Here is a 19,722-nt window from a genome sequence, read left to right on the forward strand (position 1 = left end):
GTATGCATGTGTGCAAACACACACCCAATGCATTCACACAAGCTCACAACCCCCCCCTTGCACATGCATGCAGTGAAGATGCACGTGGGTACACACGCGTACCCACGCACCCATGGACATGTGTGCACACAAGTACGCGTGCAAACACACATGCAGCCCTGTGCATGCAGACACACGCTCCTGTGAACACAGACCATGCATTTACACAGACATACGCACACGTATGTGCATAGGCACCCACGTGCAGGCACACAATGCGCATACGTTGCACACATACGTGCACTGCACATACCTGTGCACGCACGATGCACGTGTATGGGGACACCCATTGCACACATATGTGTACACACGTTGCCCACGCACTGCGCATGCGTGTGCACACGCATGCATTGCACGCGCGTGCACACACCCATTGCATACGCTGCACACGCGTGCCCACATTTGCACGCGCATTGCATGCACACACACACGCACAGAAGCACACGCACTGCACACGCACTTGTGCACAAATGACACACCCACTGCATGCACGCGTGTTGCACGCACACTGTCCAGCCATTACACACCCCCTGCACACGCACTGCGCAGCGCCAGTGTGACACCACGGGGCTGGGACAAAGTCCGTGCGGTCCATAGGGCACCATGCACTGCTCTGCTGCTGCTGTCCTCCTGCTGCTGGCGGTGCTCAGCGCCCGCACCCAAGCAGGTAAGGGACACGGGGACACTGCGCTGCCATGTGGCACCTCAACATGCCACTGCCTGGCACCACACGGCACCACACAGCACTTACATGGCACCACATGGAATCACAGGGCAGCACACGCTAACACATGGCACCACATGGCACCTCACAGAACCACGGGGCACCACATTACACCACGTGGCACCACACACTAACACATGGCACCACATGGCACCACATGGCACAACATGCTAACACATGGCACCACGCAGTGTTGCACGGCACCACATGGTACTACATGGCAGCACATGGCACCACATAGCACTACATGGCACCACGTGACGTCACAGGGCACCACATGCTAACACAAGGCACCACACTCTAACACAGAGCATCACATGGCATCACATGGCACCACATGCTAACACGTGGCATCACATGGTATCACATGCTAACACATGGCACCACACATCACCATATGGCATCACATGCTAACACACGGCACCACATGGCACCACATGTCACTACATGGCATCACATGCTAACACACGGCACCACACGGCATCACATGCTAACACACGGCACCACACGGCACCACATGGCATCACACGTCACCACAGCTCAACATGTCACCAGACGTCACCGCGTGTCTCCGCACACCACCACATGACATGGCATGATGCTACATGCCACCACGTGTGTTCACACGTATCCATGTGTCACCACACGTCTCCAAACGTCACCACAGGTCACCACATTTCAGCCCAAATGACATTTTGGGGACATTTCCCTCTTTTTGGGGTGCATTCCTCCCCCTTTCTCTCCTCCCCCCCAGTTTTTTTTTTTTTGGTTCATCCTCTCCAATTTTGGGTACATTTCCCCGATTTTTTGGCTGCACTCCCCTTTTTCTGGGGCTGCATTCCCCATTTTTGGGCGCATTCCCAACCTCAGGGTGCACCTCCCTTCCCCCCCCTCATTTTGGGTGCATTCTCCCCTGTTTTGGGCGCTCATTCCCATCTCTGCATGCATCCCCCCCCCCCTTTCCCCCCTTTTCAGCTACATCCCCCCTTTCCTCGGGCGCATCCCTCCAATTTAAGATCCATTTCCCCTTTTATTTTTTGGGAGTGGGTGCTCATTTCCCCTTATTTTTTTTTTTTTTGGTTCACCCCCCAGTTTTCATCTTCCTCCCCCATTCCTGTCTCACCTCCAGCCCTCCTGCCACACCACATCTCCTCATTGATCCCAATCCTACAATCCCTGGAGGTCGATGACACCCCGGACATCCCATCCCTGGTGCGGGCGCTGGGGGGCTGCGGGACCCCCGTGTGCCACACACTGCTTGGAGACCCCACTCCCACCCCAAAGCCCATCCCTGAGCTCTGGAAGTTGCTCGCCCACCTCCTCCACCCCAACACCACAGCAGCAGAGCACAGCCTGGCCTTGGCACCTGATGGTTCCACCGTTGCGTTGGCACCGCTCTTCGCTGGCATCGAAGTGGGGCTGAAGAGGGCAGCGGGGTGGCCCGGCCCCATTGATCAACCCTACGCTGCTCTGGATCCTCTCTATGCCGTCACCATCACTGAAGCTCTTGGGACATCCTTCCTCATGGCACAGGTCAATGGGACGGCCGCCTTGGGACCCGATGGGTGTTGGGATGATGTGGACAACCCACAAAGCTTCACCCTGTTGGGTCCCCCGTCGCTCGTCCCCGATGCTGTCGCCAACGGGGCGATGGATGGGGTGCTGTTGGGCACACGCTTGGCTGAAGAACCCATCCCACTCTCCATCCTATTCCGGAGATATTATGGTGTGGAGAATGGGATCACAAGCGGGTGGCCCCACAGCAGCCGCCGGCGTCGGGATTTCGGGGCGCTGACGGCAGTGGGGAAGTTGGAGGAGGAGGTGGTGGCGATGCTGAGGGTACTGAGGGGGCTGTCACCCACCCGTGAGATCATGGAGGAATTTGGGGAGGAGGAGGAGGCGGACATCGCTCATCAGGCAGCACGGGAGTTCATGGAGGTGTACGTTGGTGAGTAGGTGCCCCAAGTGAAGGTTGGGGTGGGAGGTGGGTGGTGGGATGAGAGGTGGGATAGGAGGTGCGAATGGTGTTGGGATGGGGATGGGTGGAGTGTTGGGATGGATGGTGGGATGGGGGCAGGGATGGGTGCTGAGAATGGTGTTGGGAATGAAGCTGGGATGGGTGATGGGATAAGAGAGGGAATGGTGTTGGGATGGGTGTTGAGATGGGGGCTGGGATGGGTGCTGGGTGCTGGGATGGGTGGTAGGAACAGAGATCAGATGAATGTTAGGATGGATGGTGGGATGGGGACAGGGATGGCTGCTGGTGTGGGTGGTGATGTTGGGTGCTGGGGTGGATGTTGGGATAGGTGATGTTTGCTGAGATGGGTGCTAAGAATGGGTGGTGGGTGCTGGAATGGCTGGTGGGAATGGTGATAGGAATGGTGCTGAGTGAAGCTGGGGGCACCCGGGGGAGATGTCACTGTGCTCATGGTGACACATGGAGTGGCGTGGCCAAATATCCGTGTGTCTCCTGGATGGACACCACTGAGTCCCCAGATGGTAGATTTTGGGTAAACACCTCTTTATCCCCTGGATGGACACTGGTTTGCCTCTAGCTGGTGGTCCCTGGATGGACATTGCCATGTCTCCTAGATGGATATCAGTGTATCCCCAGTTGGTGGCCCAAGGATAGACACCATCATGTCCCCTGCATGGACACTGGTTTGTCTCTAGTTGGTGGTCCATGGATAGATAACACCGCATCCCCTCGCTGGTCACCAGTGTGTCCCCAGATGTCAGGTTTTTAGATGGACACCGCTATGTCCCCTCGATGGACACACCGGTGTCCTCTGGAGGGGTGCCCCTGGATGCTGGAGAAAGCCATGGCAGCCAAGGGCAGATTCTCCACGTCCTCTGGACAAGGTGACCCCAGATGGACTCAGCAGTGTCCCCAAACCAAGGAACTCCCCAAAGGCAGATTCTCCACATTCCCAAGACCAAATACACTCCACAACCACCACCTGCCTTCCCTCGCAGAGTGCCCAGCCATCATCCCCCGCTGCATGTGGGGTGCCCGTCCCTACCGGGGCACCCCCAGACCCTTGTCCCCGCCTTTGGGTTCCATCTACATCCACCACACCTTCGTGCCCAGCGCCCCATGCCGCTCCTTCGCCGCCTGTGCCCGCGACATGCGCTCCATGCAGCTCTTCCACCAGGACACCCGTGGCTGGGATGACATTGGCTACAGGTGAGACTGGTGTCACAGTGATCCCACCACGGTCCCTGTGACTGGGGGGGGGGGGATAGAGGGTTGACCAAGGTTGGGTTGGTCAACACAGAATTGACCAATGTTGGGTTGACCAACATTGGGTTGACCAACATTGGGTTGACCAATCATGGGTTGACCAACATTGGGTTGACCAATACTGGGTGCCCACAGCTTCGTGGTGGGTTCGGATGGATACCTGTACCAAGGGCGAGGATGGCACTGGGTGGGTGCCCATACCAGAGGTCACAACACCAAGGGCTACGGAGTGGGCTACGTGGGCAACTTCTCAGCCAGCTTGCCGGATCCCGAGGCCATCGCTTTGGTGCGCGACGGCCTCATACCGTGTGCCGTGAGGGCTGGGTGGCTCCACCAGAACTACACTCTGCATGGCCACAGGCAAATGGTGAACACCAGCTGCCCCGGGGATGCCCTGTTCCAGGAGATCCAAACCTGGCACGGCTTCAAGGTGGGCACTGGGTGCTGTGACATTGCTGGGATTGGGCATCTGGCTCACTCTGATGTGCTGGAGATGGAGGGTTGCGGGAAGTGTGGGGGATGCGGGGGATGACCATGGTTCCTTCTCTTCTCTTCAGTGAGGATTGGCCCCATGGGTGCTGGTCTGTGTGGGTGCTGCAAAGGTTGGATCCTGGTCTACATGGATGGTGGTCTAATGGGGGTCAATGGGGCACCAGCGCAGATGGACACCATATAAACTCTATCCCAATGATTCCAGTCATGGAGCCTGGCCCATCAGGACACCAACCCAACGAATGTCAGACCATGTGGACCCCAGGTTGTGTGGACAACAACCCAATGGATATCAGACCAGATGGACCCTGGTCCATATAGACCCAACCCAATGAATTCCAGATCAGAAGGTACCCGGTCCGCATGTAGCCCAACCCAACAGATGTCAGAACAGATGGACTCTGCTCCATATGGACTCTAACCCAATGAATTTCAGACCAGAAGGATCCCAGTCCATGTGGACCCCAGTCCGATGAATTTCAGACCAGAAGGATCCCATCCACGTGGACCCCAACCCAAGGATGGCAGACCAGGACACCAGTCTCCAGAACACCAGTGTGGACCAGTCCTGGCTCGCTCCCAGTGGCCCAACAGACCGTGCCCGTGGCCTCAAACATCCCATAATAAAGTCAGCACCAGGATAGCTGCTTGGGATGACCTCTGGAGAGCAGGAGGGAAACTGAGGCATGGGCTGGGGAGGCAGAACGTGGTTCTACATGTGTATGCACAATCCTTGTGCCTCCCTAATAGCACAAGGGGAAATCCCATGCTTAGCCCACCCTGGGGACACTCATGCCCACCCCAGACCTTTCAGGGCTCACCCTCTCCCACCCAGCCCCATGCAAGACCCCACAGCCCGTGTGTGCACACACCACACAGCGCTCCAGCACCTCCATCTCCGATTCCTGTTCACTCTGAAACCTAATGACAGCCTTTACGCCAGACACCACTGTGACCCCAATACCCGGTGCAGCGCTCTGGGGGGGGGGGGGGCTCTGCTCGGTGCCCCCCGGGGCTGTGGCCGAGCACTATCCGTTCGGGCTGGGCACACAGATAACATCATTGGGGCAGAGGCGGAGGTGAGGGTGTGACTGAAACTCCTGCTGGGTCACATGGGGAAGCCACGGCAGGAACCGGGTGTCAGAGGAGGCAGCGAGCAGTGAGGTATGGCGGGGTTGGGGGCACATGGGGGGGGTGGAGGGGTGGCACCCCAAGGGATGCTCCATCCTCAGGAGCAGCTGTGGGGGTGTGGGGTGCTGGGGTGAGCAGCACCGTGCTGATGGGGTGATGGGGTGCTGCTAGGTGGGACGGTTTGCACCCCGAAGACCCCAAAAGTTAGCAGCACTCCATAGGCCCCAAAAGCACTGGCATCACCCCCAGGGTGGGGGTACATCTCTGAAGGGGGGGGGCACCCGCCCTGGGTCACCCTTTGGGTGCTGACCCCCAAATTGATGGGCGCCTGCAGCTCGTGGCGTCACCACGATGTGGATCATCCACGCCCCACCAGCACCCCTGAGTGCTGCACTCACCCTCGGGTCTCCCACCCTCGGGGGGCGGGGGGTCCCCCACCCTCGGGACCGCCCCCAGCCCGGTGTGGGGCCGTGCACAGGGTGCAGATGGCGGGAGGAAACGCGGCAGAGACGCGGGGGGGGGGGCGGGGGGGAAGCGCGGCCGCCGCAGCCACGGAAGCATCGTCGGCACCGCCTGCGCCCGGGGATGGGGTGGCAGTGGGGCCACCCACAGGTGTCACCCTACAGCGCTGTCACCGCACCCCAGTGGCTCTGTGTCTCAATCTGATACGCATCCCAGGACTGGGATGGTGCGAAGGGATGGGGGTCGACGTGTCCCGTGGATTTGGGGTCGGGGAATGGCACCCTGTGGCCACCCCGCCGCCGCCCGGCGCCCATCCTCGGATATCTTCATCCTGGCATCCCTCTCCATTTGGGTTACCCCATCCAGGCACTCCCACCTGGGGGTTGTTCTCCACTGTGCTTTCATCCACCCACCCTGGCACCCCCTTTATGGGTCCCCTCGTTCTGGGACGGGGGGTGTGGGCAGGCAGGGATGCGTGCATGTGGGAGATGGGGCACCCAAAGAGGGGCGTGCAATGGGGCAGAGATGTAGGGGTGCCCCAATAAGGGTGGCTGGGTGTGCGTGTGTGTGGGGGGGGGGTCTTCAAGAGGGTGCTGATGGTGTGTGCCAGGAGAGGGGCACTCAAATAAAGGAATCTGAGTGGGGGTTCCTGGATGAGGTGTCCTGGATATGGGCACCCAATTAGGAGTGTGCAATTGGGGTGTCAATATAGGGGTGCCCCAATAAGGGTGCCTGGATGGGGGTTGTGATGTGGGTGCCCCGTGATGAGTGCTTGGATGGAGGCACCCAAATAGGTGATGGGGAGGGGGATCTCCTACAGGGATGCCCACAGAGGGGTGACCCGGTTGGGATTTTTGGATGAGGGTACACAAATTGAGGTGTCTGGGGGGTGGGTGCCCAGATAAGGGCACCCAAATAGGGGAGCTGAGATGGGGGTACCCCTATAGGGATGCCCACGCAGGGGTAACCCAGTAAGGGGTGTGCAAATGGGGCAGTGATACTGGGTGCCCCAATAAGGGTAGCTGGATGGGGGTGTTCAGATAGAGCCCCCCAGATAAGGGAAACCCACACAAGGGTGCCTGAATGGAGTGTCCTGGGTGAGGGCGCTGAAATGTGAGCACCCCCGACAGGGATGCTTGGATGGGGGCACCCAAATTGGGGTGCTGGAATTGGGGAACCCACACAGGGATGATCACACACGATTGACCCCAATAGGGGTACATGGGTGGGGGTGCCTGGACATGGGTACCCTAAAAGAGGTGTGTAAACGGGGTAGCAATACCAGAGTGCTCCAATACAGATGGAGGTGTTGAGACAGAGATTCCCAGATTAGGGCACCTGTTATGGGGCTGCCTGGATGGGGGCACCTAAATAGGAGTGCTGGAATTGGGGTGCCCCGGTGGGAATGCTTGGACAGGGGGACCAAAATAGGGGTGCTGGAATGAAGGTGCCCAAATTGGGATGCCTGGATAGGAGTATCCCAGTTGGGATGTTTGGATACAAGCACTCAAATCGGGGTGCTGGAACATGGATGTCCAAATTGGGGTGCCTGGATAGGAGTGCCTGGATAGGGGTGGTTGGGTGAGGGCACCCAAATTGGGGTGCTGGGATGGGGTTGTCTGGATAGGGTACCCAAACTGAGGTGCTGGGATGGGGGTGTCTGGATAGGGTACCCAAATTGTGGTGTTAGAACTTGGATGCCCAAATTGGGGTGCCTGGGTAGGGGTCCCCCAGTAGGGACGTTTGGATGAGGGCATTCAAACTGGGGTGCTGCGATGGGGGCACCCAAACTGGAGTGTTGGGATAGGAGCGCCCAAATTGGGGTGCCTGGGTACGGGTGCCCCAGTAGGGATGCTTGGATGAGGACACCTAAATTGGGGTGCTGGGATGGCGGTGCTTCTGGGGGCTCGTGAAGCTCACTCCATCCCACAGATGGAAGTGGAGAAGCCCCCCCAAAATGCTGAGCCACCAACACTGCTGAAGACGTACCGATGGCGAACGGCAGCACCCGTAGGCGAGCGGGACCCCGAGCGGTGCAGTGCGACCCCGGGTGGTCGGCACTGGAGCCGGCTGCAGGGCTGGAAGCGTTCCTACAGCCAGCCCGAGTCTGAGAGCCTCGACGACGGCGTTGGGAAGGGCAGCTCCAACCTGGGGGCACCCAAAGCCAGTGCTCGTCGGTCCCTCTTCCAAAGGGCGTTCTCGGCGCCCTCCAAGGTGGTCAAGGAGCCACGCAACCCCGAGGGTGGCAAAGGCACCCTGCAGAAGTACCTGCGCTCCATGTCCAAGAAGAAGGGATACGTGGAGAACGGGGTCAGGGCTGAGAAGGGGTCCCATGAGGGCATCCCAGGTACGGAGGTGTTTGGGGTGGTGGGGGCGGGGATGCGATGGGAGTGGGATTGGAATGAGATGGGAATGGGATGGGGGTGGAACGAGGATGAGATGGGAGTGGGATAGAGATGAGGATGGGGGTAGGATGTTGTTGAGGGTGGGGATGGGGATGAGATCGGGGTGGATGGGGATGGGGGTGGGATGGAGATGGAGATAGGATGGGATTTGTGTGGGGATGAGCTGGGATTGGGGTGGGGATGGAATGGGTATGAGATAGAAGTGGGATGGAGGTGGAGATGGGGGTGAGGGTGGGGATGGGAATAGGGATGGGGATGAGATGGGAGAGGAATGGGGATGGAATGGGAATGAGATGGGAGTGGAGTGGAGATGAGGATGGGAGTGGGATGGAAATGGGGGTGGCGGTCATGGGCTGAGGTGGTGGGTGGTGGAGATGGGTGATGGTTTGGGGTGTAGAGCCTTGTGGGTGCTGGTTGGGTGGGATGGGTGGTGACGCTGGATGAGGGACTGGGTGTGCTGGGTGATAGGGAGAGATGGCGGATTAGGGGCTTGAGGGACAGTGGGTGGTGGGCAGTGGAAATGGATGATGGTTTGGAGGAAGAAGAGTTAGGTTTGATGGGTTGGTAGGCAGTGGGGATGGGTGATGGTCTGGAAAGCAAAGGGTAATGGGATGTGCTGCTCAGCATCGTTGCACCAATGATGGTGTGGCCACGGCCACATCCCCTGCCATCCTCATGGTAGCACCTCCATGGCCACTTGTCCTCCAGCATCGCCACACCAGTGGTGACACAACAGCCATGTGGCCTTCGGCATCACAGCCCCCATGATGGTGGCATGGCAGTGTCCCTGTGTCCCCTGGCTCCGCCACCCCAACCGTATCACGACATTGTCACACCTACTGCAGCACAGTCACAGCCACACTAAACGCCAACCATGGGACACGGGGACACAACAAGTGCCCATTGGGTGCTCCTGACCCCCCTGCTCCACAGCTCCAGCCCCTGAGAGCACCCACGGTGCCCCCTCCGTCCCAATGCCTCCGGCACCCGATGTCACAGTGTGGGACGTCTCCGACTTTTCACTGGTAGACGGACAGCTGGTCCATGTGGGTCGGGACGAGGAGGTGAGGACATGGGTACCCCTTATGTCATGGGGTGCACGGGGTGCCGGGCACTTGGTCCCTGACCCCCCTCTGCGTCCTCAGACTTCAAGCAGGAACAGGAACCGGACCGGGAGCTCCGAGAGCAGCAGCCTGCACCCAGTGGGTGGCAGGAAGGACACGGGTGAGCTGACGACGTGGGGTGTTTGCATGCACTGGTGCAAGCTCCAGTGCAGCACCTGGGGCACGCCATGCACCACGTTGTGCACTTTGCTTCCCACCATGCACCGCACCGTGCCCTGTGCTGCACACCATGCCATGCGCAAACCACTCCACGCTCTGTGCCGTGCGTCACGCATCGTGCACAGTGCATTGCACATCGTGCACGGTGCATTGCACATCATGCACCACCGTGCCGCGCACCGAACCGTGCGCCGCACCGCATCCTGTGCCACGCATCCTGCATTTTGCACTGTGCCCCCGCACCACGCAAGGCGCCTTGCCCTACGCCTTGCCCCATGGCTTGCGGTGTGCACCGCGCCTCATTGCACCCCACTCGTGCGTCTTGCACTGTGGATCTTGCGCTGCACGTTGTGCCCCACACCCCGGTGAGGAGGAAGCCCTCTGTGCGAGGCCCTCCATGTGCCGTCACCGCTTCCTCCGCGCCGCTGCTGTGCGCTGATCCTCCCGATAAGGGCTTCCTTGCCACCATGGGCCCCCGTCGCTGGCTGCTGTGCGCGGCGCGCGGTGAGACCCCAACCCTAGCTTGACCCCCCTGCACGCCAGTGCACCCACCCGTGGGCTGCACCCAATGCGTGGCTGTGCTTCCTTCTGCTTTCTGGGGAGGTGGGTGCCGCACCCTGTCGTGGTTTTGGGGTCTAACATGGGCCCCCCCAACAGACCCCGAGGAGAGAAGTGTGAGGACAGTGGGGAAAGGCAACGACAGCGACGGCTCCACCACCTCGCAGTTCAGCAACGTGAAGGTGGGTCCCGGTGTCACCCACGGGTGTCACACTGTACCTTGGGCTCACCCGTTGTCCCTCCATCCCCACCCTACAGGGACTGCTGTGGAAGCGACTGCGGGAGCGGAAAGGTCGCATTGTGCCCAAAAATGAGAGCTCAGCGGCGATCGGCACAGATGGAGAAAGGTATGAAGGTGGTGGGGACAGCGTGGGGACAGCGTGGAGGGTCTTTGGTGACAGCTGTGTCTGCCACAGAGCCCCGAGCCGCAGCGGCTCCCACGAGTCCCTGCAGCCAGCACCCAGCGCAGCCGAGCTGGACCTCAGCGGGGAGAACGTCATCGTGCGTCCCGTGCACGGCAGCATCGTGGGCGAGAAATTCTGCTTCCAGGTAATGGTGCTGGGGGAAGGGCAAGATGAGCAGCCCATACATACACCCTATAGAGGCACCCAAAGTACCCCAGGGTACCCTGCAGAGTCACCCAGAGCACCCCAGAAATCCTGGATGTGCATCCAGGGCACTCTGTAGAGGCATCCAGGGCACACAGGGCACACTATAAGGGAGCCAAAGGTACCCTGGACCCTATAGAAGCACCCAGGGCACCTCAGCACACACACCCCCAGGTGTCCCCTGACCCCCTCCCTGTCTGCAGATCATCACAGGTGGGCACAGCCACTCCTTCGGGTGCAGCTCCTTGGCTGAACGCGACCGCTGGATTGAGAACCTGCGCCGCACGGTGCAGCCCAACAAGGTGGGACCCCCAGGGACCTCCCACAGGCCCTGTCCCCATTGTGTCCCCTTGTGTTCTGCTGTCCCGCTATGGATTTGGTCATCCTCTTGTGTCCTGAAGTTTTTGGCCATCCGTGTCCCCGTGTCTCCTCCCATCCCTCCTATCCCCTCCAGTCCCTGTGTTCCCTCCGGATCACATCCCCTCTTGTCCCCAGGGCCTCTTTGTGTCCCCTGTGACCCTTTCTGTCCCCAGTATCCCTTCCTGTGCCCCATGTCCTCTCCTGTCCCCAAGGCCTCCTCCTATCTCCCATCATGTTCCCTCATGTCCGCCATGTCCTCTCCTATCCTGTCCGGTCCCCTCATGTCCCCAGTGCCACATCCTGTCCCCCATATCATAGAATCACAGAATCATAGAATGGGCTGGGTTGAAAAGGACCACAGTGATCATCGATATCCCCTCCTTTCCCCCATGCTCCCTCATGTCCCCCAAGACCTTAATTCCCCCTCGCGTGCTCCACATCCCCTTATGTCCCCAATTCCCCTCCATGCCTCCTGTGTCCCCTCCTCTCTCCCAAGATCCCTCCTGTCTCCAATGCCAGCTCCTGTCCCCCATGTCCCCTCCAGTCTCCCATGCCCCCATTTCTCCTTCTTCTCCCAGTGCCCCCTCCTGTCCCCCATGTCTTCTCCAGTCCTACTTTCCCTTCCTGTCCCATGCCCCCATCTGTTCCACATCTCCTCCTGTCTCCCAATTTCCCTCCTGCCTCCGCTGCCATCTCCTGCCCCGTGGATATGGATACCCTCCTATCCCCCACGCATCCGTGTCCCCTCCTGTCCCCCAAATCCCCTCCTGCCGTCAGTGTCCTTTCCTGCTCCCTGCGTCTAATCCAGCCCTCCTTTCCCATCCAGTCTCACCTCCCCACCTGCCCCACATCCCCTCCTATCCCCCCATGTCCCCACTGTCCCCTCCTGTCCCCAGGACAACTGCGAGCGCCTGGAGCTGGCGCTGAGCCTGTGGGTGTACGAGGCACGGGACCTGCCGCCCCGCCGCCGCCTGCGGTGTCACCTCCACCTGGACGGCACGCTCTTCGCCCGCACCACCGCCAAAGTGGCCGGTCCCGACGGCGAGCTCTTTTGGGGCGAGCTCTTCCAGCTGGCCGCCCTCCCGCCCTCCCACGCCCTCACCCTCTCGCTTTGCCGTGATGATCAGGGCCACCCCAGCCAGCCGGTGGCATCTGTCACCGTCCCTTTGGCCGAGCTGGCGGCTGCCCGGCAGCCCTTGGAGCGGTGGTACCCGTTGAGCAGTCATGGAGGCAATGAACGGGCGCCGGCGGTGCGGGTGCGCGGGCGGTACCGCGAGGTGAGGGTGCTGCCCATCGTACGCTACAAGGAGCTGGCTGAGTTCATCACCTTCCACTATCGGGAGCTGTGTGCCTGTCTGGAGCCCACCATCGCCGTGAGACACAAGGAGGAGCTCGCCGGCGCCTTGGTGCGCGTCCTGCAGAGCACCGGGAAAGCCAAGGTAGGGCGGCTGGTGGCCGTGGTGGGATGGACACGGTGGTTGGGGTGGGGTGAGGGCGGGGTGGGTGATGGTTGTGATGTGCTGGATGTTGTGGTTGGAGGGAGGGAGGGATGGATGTGCCCAAGTTGTGGTGGACATGATGGTTGGGGTGCGATGGGTGATGACCAGATTGGGGGGATGTGGTGGTTGGGGTTGGGATGGGGATGGAATGGGTAATGGCTACGGTGGGGTAGATGTGGTGGTTGGGGTTGGGATGGGTCATGGTTGGGGTGGGATGGACAAGGTGGTTGGGGTTGGAAGCATGATGGCTGTGGTGGGATGGACGCAGTGGTTGGAGGGGGATGGGGTGATGGTCACGGTGGGACGGATGTGATGGTTGAGGTGGGATGGGTGATGACCAAGATGGGAGGGATGTGGTGGTTGGGGTGGGAAGCATGATGGCCATGGTGGGATGGACACAGCGGTTGGGGTGGGATGGAAGAGGGATGGACATGCCCAAATTGTGATGTACGTGATGATTGGAGTGGGATGGGGGAGAGATGGGTGACGGCTGTGGTGGGGTGGATGTGGTGGTTGGGGTAGGATGGGTGGTGGCCATAGTGGGGTGGACACGGTGGTTGGGGTGGGATGGAGATGGAATGGGTGTACCCAAATTGTGGTGGACAGGATGGTTGGGGTGGGATGGGATTGTGAGGGGGATGGGATGGACAGTCGGGTTGCACTGAATTTGGTTGGGATGGGATGTGTTGGCATGGCATTGTAAGTGGGATGGGATGGGATGGGATGGGATGGGATGGGATGGGATGGGATGGGATGGGATGGGATGGGATGGGATGGGGTGGGATGGGGTGGAATGGGATGAGAAATACAAATCAAGGGCACTCTGGGAGATCCCAGTACTGCCCAGGCCAGACTGCCCAAGCCACACCGGGCCCATGGGTGCTCCCCAACACCCATCCCACAGGAGTTCCTCATTGACCTCGGAGTGGCCGAGTTGGATCGCTTTGATGATCGGGAGTCGCTCATCTTCCGAGAGAACACATTGGCCACCAAAGCCATTGATGAATACATGAAGCTGGTGGGGGGCAAATACCTCCAGGACACGCTGGGTAGGAGCAGGTGTTATGGAGTATTATGGGGTGTTACGGGGCGCTGGGCATGGGCAGGACTTACTGCATGAGGCATTCCAGGCTATGGGGAACCCCCAGGATCTCCATGGGGTTGTCCCACGGCAGTGGCGGCTCGGTCCCCTCATTGCCTTTCTCCTGGTGCCCAGGTGAGGCTGTGGCCCAGCTCTGCTCCTCGGATGACAGCTGTGAAGTCGATCCCAGCAAATGTGGTGGCCCTGATCTCTCAGACAACCAGAACAACCTGCGGCAGGTCTGCGAGGAGACCCTCCAGTGCATCACCACATCCTGCGAGTGAGGAACAGCCCCGTGGGGGCACGGGGGTGGGCATCTGCATAGAGGTGGGCCTGGGGGCAGGAAAGGGGTTGGGAGTTGGCACAGGCAATGGGGCAGGTATGGGGGATGTGGAGGCAGAGTTGGGGGCGGGCATCCGGAAGGATGTGGGGACAAGTCTGGGGACAGATGTGGAGATAGGCAGCATCCCTAGGATGGACGTGGTTATGGGGACCAGGAAGGATATGGGGACGTGTTTTGGGACAGCGATGGGACACAGGCACCACAACCATGGTGATGGGTACTAAGAGTGATGTGGGGGCAACTCTGGGGCCAGACGCAGGGGACAGGGATGGAATTAGGCACCATCCCTGGAATGGCCATAGTGATCAGCAGCAGGAGGGACAGAGGACAAGTCCGGGAACAAACGTGGGGACAGGAATGGAGACAGGCACCATGGCCACCGTGATGGGCACCAGGAAATACAAGGGGGGCGGGTTTGGGGACAGACATAGGGGATCAGCATGGGGACAAGCACGACAATGGTGGGCACCATGTCCCACAGCACACCATGGTGGCACATAGGGGACACCAGAGTCACCCACCCACCCCGTCTGTCCCCACAGCACCTTCCCAGCAGAGCTGGGAGAGATCTTCGCAGCGTGGCAGGAGGAGTGCATGGCTCGGGGCAAGGCGGCCATAGGGCAGCGCTTGGTCTCAGCCTCGCTCTTCCTGCGGTTCCTCTGCCCTGCCATCATGTCCCCAAGTCTCTTTGGCCTCATCCAGGAGTACCCGAGTGAGGCCACCGCTCGTACCCTCACCCTGGTGGCCAAGGTCATCCAGAACCTGGCCAACTTCACCACGTACGTCACGGCGCATCACCCGCGTGGTGTTGGTGGGGTCCCCGTGGGGAAGATATGGGGCAGCAGAGATGTCCCCTACAGCCTGTGTGGCACGTGCCACAGAATGGCCATGGGGCAGTAGGGATGCCCTCAAACACCTTGGGGCAACATGAATGTCCCTGATAGTCTATGGGGCTACTAGAACCTCCCTTATGTGCTAAAGGGCGACAGGGATGGACCTATGCCCATGGGGCAGCAGGGGCATCCTTAGCACGCCATGAGGCAGTAGGGATGTCCCTAATACACCACAGGACAACAGGAACGTCCCTGGAATTCCACAGGGGTGCTAGAACCTCGCCTACATGCCATGGGGCAGCAGGGACGGACCTTACAAACTTTAGGGCACCAAGGGATACTGTGGGGCAGCAGGGATGTCCCCAAGAAGCCACGCGAGCCAAGAAGTACATGGCTCTGGTGGTGGTGGCCCGTGGGTGACTGGCCATCATGGTCCTCAGGTTTGGTGAGAAGGAGGCCTACATGGGCTTCATGAACGAGTTCCTGGAGCACCACTGGAGCACCATGACAGCCTTCCTGAGGAGCGTGGCCAGCCCTGAGAGCAGCGGCCATGTTGCCACCTATGATGGCTATGTGGACCTGGCCCTGGAGCTTGCCACCCTCCACCTCCTGCTCTGCGATATCTTCTCCAGCCTGGACCAGGTGCCAACCTGCATGTCCCCAAGGGTGGCTAGTGACATGGGCCTCCTTCTTCTCCCTATGTGCAGAGCTGGGTGCTCGCAGCCCCATGGGTGTCACTGTCCCACGGCCACCCCGTGGCCTCATAATGTCCCATTTTGTCCCATCAGGCCACACAGGAAGAGCTGGAACCTCTACCCACCATCCTCAATGCCATCAGGGAGGGCACACCGGTCCCTGTCTCCGTCCGGCTCAGCTCCATCACAGAGCGAAGGTAATGAAGGGGAACAAGGGACACACACGGGACCAATGGGGACATGTGAGGCCGGAGGGGTGACACCAGGAGCAGTTTGGGGTGGCTCTGGTCCTGGTTGGCTCCAGGGGGACTCTAGGATTTGGTGGGTGATGGGACCATGGGGAGCCTTTGGGAGTGAGAGGATAATGAGGACCTTCTGAGGAATGGTGATGGGGGATTCTTTGGTGGGTGACAAGAATATGGGGACCCGTTGGTGGGTAATGGAACCACGGAGACCTTTGGGGATCCATGGAGAGGTAGGGCCATGGGACCCTTTGGAGAGGAACACGGGGATCTTCAAGAGCAGAGCCATGGGAACTCCTTGGTGGGTGACGAGATCTTGGGGATCTTTGGGGCAGGATCTCACTAGGGGATGGTTGTGGCCTCAAGTGGCTTAGGGATGACTCTGATCCAGGCTGGGTTCAAGGGACAGTTCTGTTCCCAGATGGTTTTAGGACGTTTCTCTGCTCCTGGATGGCTCCCATGAATGGCTGTGGTCCAGGATGGGGATGGTTCTGATCCCAGATGGGTTTAGCTTTGATCCCAAAAGAGTTTGGGGTCCTTTACCTCCCTGATACCCCACAGCTCAGAGAGCTTCAAGCCGGGCTTCGTGCCGCCGCGGGACCTGAGCAAGCACAGCCCTCTCATCAAGAGCCAATCGCTCATCAGCATCCGCCGCGTCCGCAGCCGGGAGGACGGGACGGATGTGGAAGCGACACCGGTACCGGTACCATCACCACGATCCAGTCGGGAGCGCAGGAATGTGCAGCGCACCCAAAGCGTCCCCGCACAGAACAAAGCTGCCCGGCGTCTGCGCAAGCAGAGCAGCGTTGAGCACGTGGTGGAAACAACGGGAGGGGATGGAGCGAGGTCCTCTGCGCACCGTGAGGGCACCGTGAGTCCCCCCGGGGTGCTGGACTCCGTGGAGGGCCGTCACCCCATGGGATTACATGAGTGTAGGGATCTTTTGGGCGCGATGGGATCGCAGGGACCTTCTGGTACAGAATGGGATCATGGGGACTCTTCGGTCAGAATAGGATCATGGAGAACTTTTGGGTAGGGCTGTGGGGACCCTTTGGTGGAGGACAGGAGGTGACCTTTTAAGGGTAATGGGACCATGGGATGTTTCTGGGTAGGGCCATGGGTCGTGGGACTGTGGGGGACCCTTTGGAGGTGACAGGAATATGGGGACTTTTTAGGGGTGGTGGGACCACAGGAATGTCTTGGGATAGGGCCAAGGGAACTTTTGGTGGAGGACGGGATCGTGGGGACACTTTGGTGATGAAAGGATCATGGAGACCTTTCGGGGTTAGGGCCATAGGGACACATTGGTGGAGGACAGGGCCGTGGGGACACTTTGGTGATGAAAGGATCATGGAGACCTTTCGGGGTTAGGGCCATAGGGACACTTTGGTGGAGGACAGGGCCATGAGGACCCTTTGGTGATGGTGGTACCATGGGAACCTTTTAGGGAAAGGCCATGAGTGGCCCTTTGGGAGTGACGGGACCGTGGGGATCTTTTAGGGGCCAGGCAATGGGGGTAGTTTGGGGCAGGACCGCAGAGGGTTCTTTGGTGGGTGATGGGACCATGGGGACCATGGTAAGGGTGAGAGGGGTGGAGATGCTTTGGGAGCGACACGTTCTTGTGGACCCTTTGGGGATGAAGGGATCATGGAGACTCCTCAGGGCATGTCCATGGGATCCTACTGGGGAGACAGGGCCATGGGGATACTTTGGTGGGTGGCGTGACTGTGGGGAGCCTTCTGTGGGTGATGGGTCCATGGATCTATTTGCGGGCAGGACCATGGGGACCTTTTGAGACAGGACCAAGGGTACCTTTTGGGGGTGACAGGAACACGGGGACACTTTCACTACGAAAGGACCACGGAGATCTCTCCATGATGCGGTCATGGGGAACCCTCAGTATGGGGATATTTTGGGGATGACAAATCCGCGGAGACTCAATGGGGATGACAGGACCATGGGGAACCAATGGGGACAACAGGGCCATGGAGATCCACTGGGGTGACATGTCCATGGATCCACTGGAGAAGACGGATCCGTTGGGGAAGTCAGATCCATGGGGACTCTTTGGGGATGAGGTCCAGAGGAGACAGCATTTCCATTGGAACCCATTGAGGATGATGGGACCCTGGGGACCCCTCAGTGCAGGTCTATGGAGACTCTTTGGGAATGACAGACCCATGGGGATGAGAGGCCCATGGGGACGTTTTGAGGTCACCACACCCTCACTGTGCAGCCCCTGCCCTGCTGCACACCCAAGGGTGCTGACACTGATGAGTGCCCCCGATGTTGTAGGGCCGATCAAAGCTTCGCCCATCGGTGTCACTGCCACGTAAACCCACGGTGCCATGGCAGCGCTATGCAGAGGAGGTGTCAGTGGCACAGGGTGAGCTCTACGCCATCCGCCCGCTGGAGAAGGTAACCTGGGGAGCACGGCACCGGGACGGCACCCATAGGGACACCGTGCTCACACCCATCCCCGTGTCCCCAGCAGCACGGGCGGCAGATCGAGGCGCTGCGGAAGGAGGTGGCTGAAGGCCTGGAGAGGCTGCGGGTGGTGGAAGAGAAGGTGGGCGAGCTGGAGGGCGAGCAGCGTGGGCTGCAGCAGGAGCAGGGCCAGCACCGAGAGCTGCTCGAGCGTCTGCGGCTGCAGCTGGAGGAGGGCAACGCACGGATGGCCAACCTGGGTGCCAGGTGGGTGTCACCAAGGCACAGGTGTCCCCAAAACCCCAATTTCCCCAAAACCCAGGTGTCCCTGAAGGTTTGTTTTCCCCACAACCCAGGTGTCCCCAGAGTCTCAATGTCCCCAAAGCCTGGGTATCCCCAAAACCCTGGTATCCCCAAAGCCTGACTTTTGCCTGTGTGTGATCCCAAATCTTTGGTGTCCCCAAAGCCTTGATGTCCCAACAGCCTTTACGTCCCCAAAGCCCAAGTGTTCCCAAATCCTGGGTGTCCCCAGAGCCTCAGTGTCCCCAAATCTTTGGTGTCCCCAAAGCCTCAATATCCCCATACCCTCGATCAAATCTTTGGGGCCTCAAATCTTTGGGGCTCACCTGCACTGCTTTAGGCTGACGGCAGCTGAAGGGACCCGCAAGAAGGACCTGGAGAGGCTGAAGGCAAGCGAGGACCGGGACAGAGCGTTGGTAAGACACTGGGACCCTGGAGATGGGGACAAGGACAGGGCCACGTGGTGGTGGTGGCACTGATGCATCTCCTGGCAGGAGAGCAGGCTGGTGGCACTGGAGAGGGAGCACAGCGAGCTGCGGGATGCCATCACCCGGCTGCTGGGCCACCCTGGCAGGATGGGACGGCGGCCACCTGCACAGAGCTGGGACGAGGGTGGGGACGAGGGACAGGCCACCAGTGTGTGACTTTGGATGTCACCGTGGCACGGCTGTGTCCCCCAGGTCCTGATCTCAATGGATTTCTGTCTCTCAGCAATAAATATTGTTGGTGTCACTGTGACTTGGTGCTGGTTGGGTTCTGTCACCACTCTGGGCTCTGTCCCCAGTGCCATTCTGTTTCCAGTGTCACCCTGTCCCCAGCCATGGAGACACTGTGGGGCAGAGCCACGAGGGACCCTATGGTGAGTGATGAGACCATGTGGACCTTTTGGGGGTGTTGGAACCATGGCAACTCATCTAGGGGTGATGAGACCATGAGAAACCCTTTGGGACAGGCCCATGGGGACCATTTAGGAATGCCGAGTCCATGGGAACCTTT

The 19,722-nt window shown here is 59.7% G+C and overlaps 2 protein-coding genes across 4 annotated transcripts; both read left to right on the forward strand.

Annotated features, from left to right (window-relative positions):
- The first annotated feature begins 571 nt into the window (after positions 1-571).
- On the forward strand, positions 572-5,140 carry PGLYRP2 (peptidoglycan recognition protein 2). The gene is made up of 5 exons (XM_010728315.4): positions 572-706; positions 1,893-2,711; positions 3,740-3,950; positions 4,143-4,437; positions 4,565-5,140. The coding sequence occupies exons 1-5, from the start codon at positions 643-645 to the stop codon at positions 4,565-4,567; spliced, it is 1,392 nt and encodes a 463-aa protein (XP_010726617.2). The 5' UTR covers positions 572-642; the 3' UTR covers positions 4,568-5,140.
- A 440-nt stretch (positions 5,141-5,580) lies between these two features.
- RASAL3 (RAS protein activator like 3) lies at positions 5,581-19,464 on the forward strand. 3 transcript variants are annotated; one of them, XM_085214892.1, is made up of 19 exons: positions 5,581-5,663; positions 8,025-8,439; positions 9,431-9,561; positions 9,643-9,721; positions 10,438-10,520; positions 10,597-10,685; positions 10,740-10,887; positions 11,150-11,248; positions 12,203-12,745; positions 13,710-13,854; positions 14,022-14,166; positions 14,772-15,008; positions 15,503-15,704; positions 15,851-15,954; positions 16,561-16,870; positions 18,295-18,417; positions 18,491-18,693; positions 19,067-19,142; positions 19,221-19,464. In XM_085214892.1, exons 2-19 carry the CDS (start codon positions 8,025-8,027, stop codon positions 19,368-19,370), a joined length of 3,282 nt encoding a protein of 1,093 aa, XP_085071018.1. In that variant the 5' UTR covers positions 5,581-5,663; the 3' UTR covers positions 19,371-19,464. The 3 variants fall into 3 exon arrangements, with proteins under 3 accessions (XP_085071018.1, XP_019467395.1, XP_019467396.1); XM_019611850.3 differs by having other exon boundaries at positions 10,755-10,887; XM_019611851.3 differs by having other exon boundaries at positions 10,755-10,887; positions 18,494-18,693.
- Positions 19,465-19,722: the final 258 nt, after the last annotated feature.

Source organism: Meleagris gallopavo, chromosome 34 (assembly GCF_905368555.1).
Source record: "Meleagris gallopavo chromosome 34, MGAL_WU_HG_1.1, whole genome shotgun sequence".
Classification (NCBI taxonomy): Eukaryota; Metazoa; Chordata; class Aves; order Galliformes; family Phasianidae; genus Meleagris; species Meleagris gallopavo.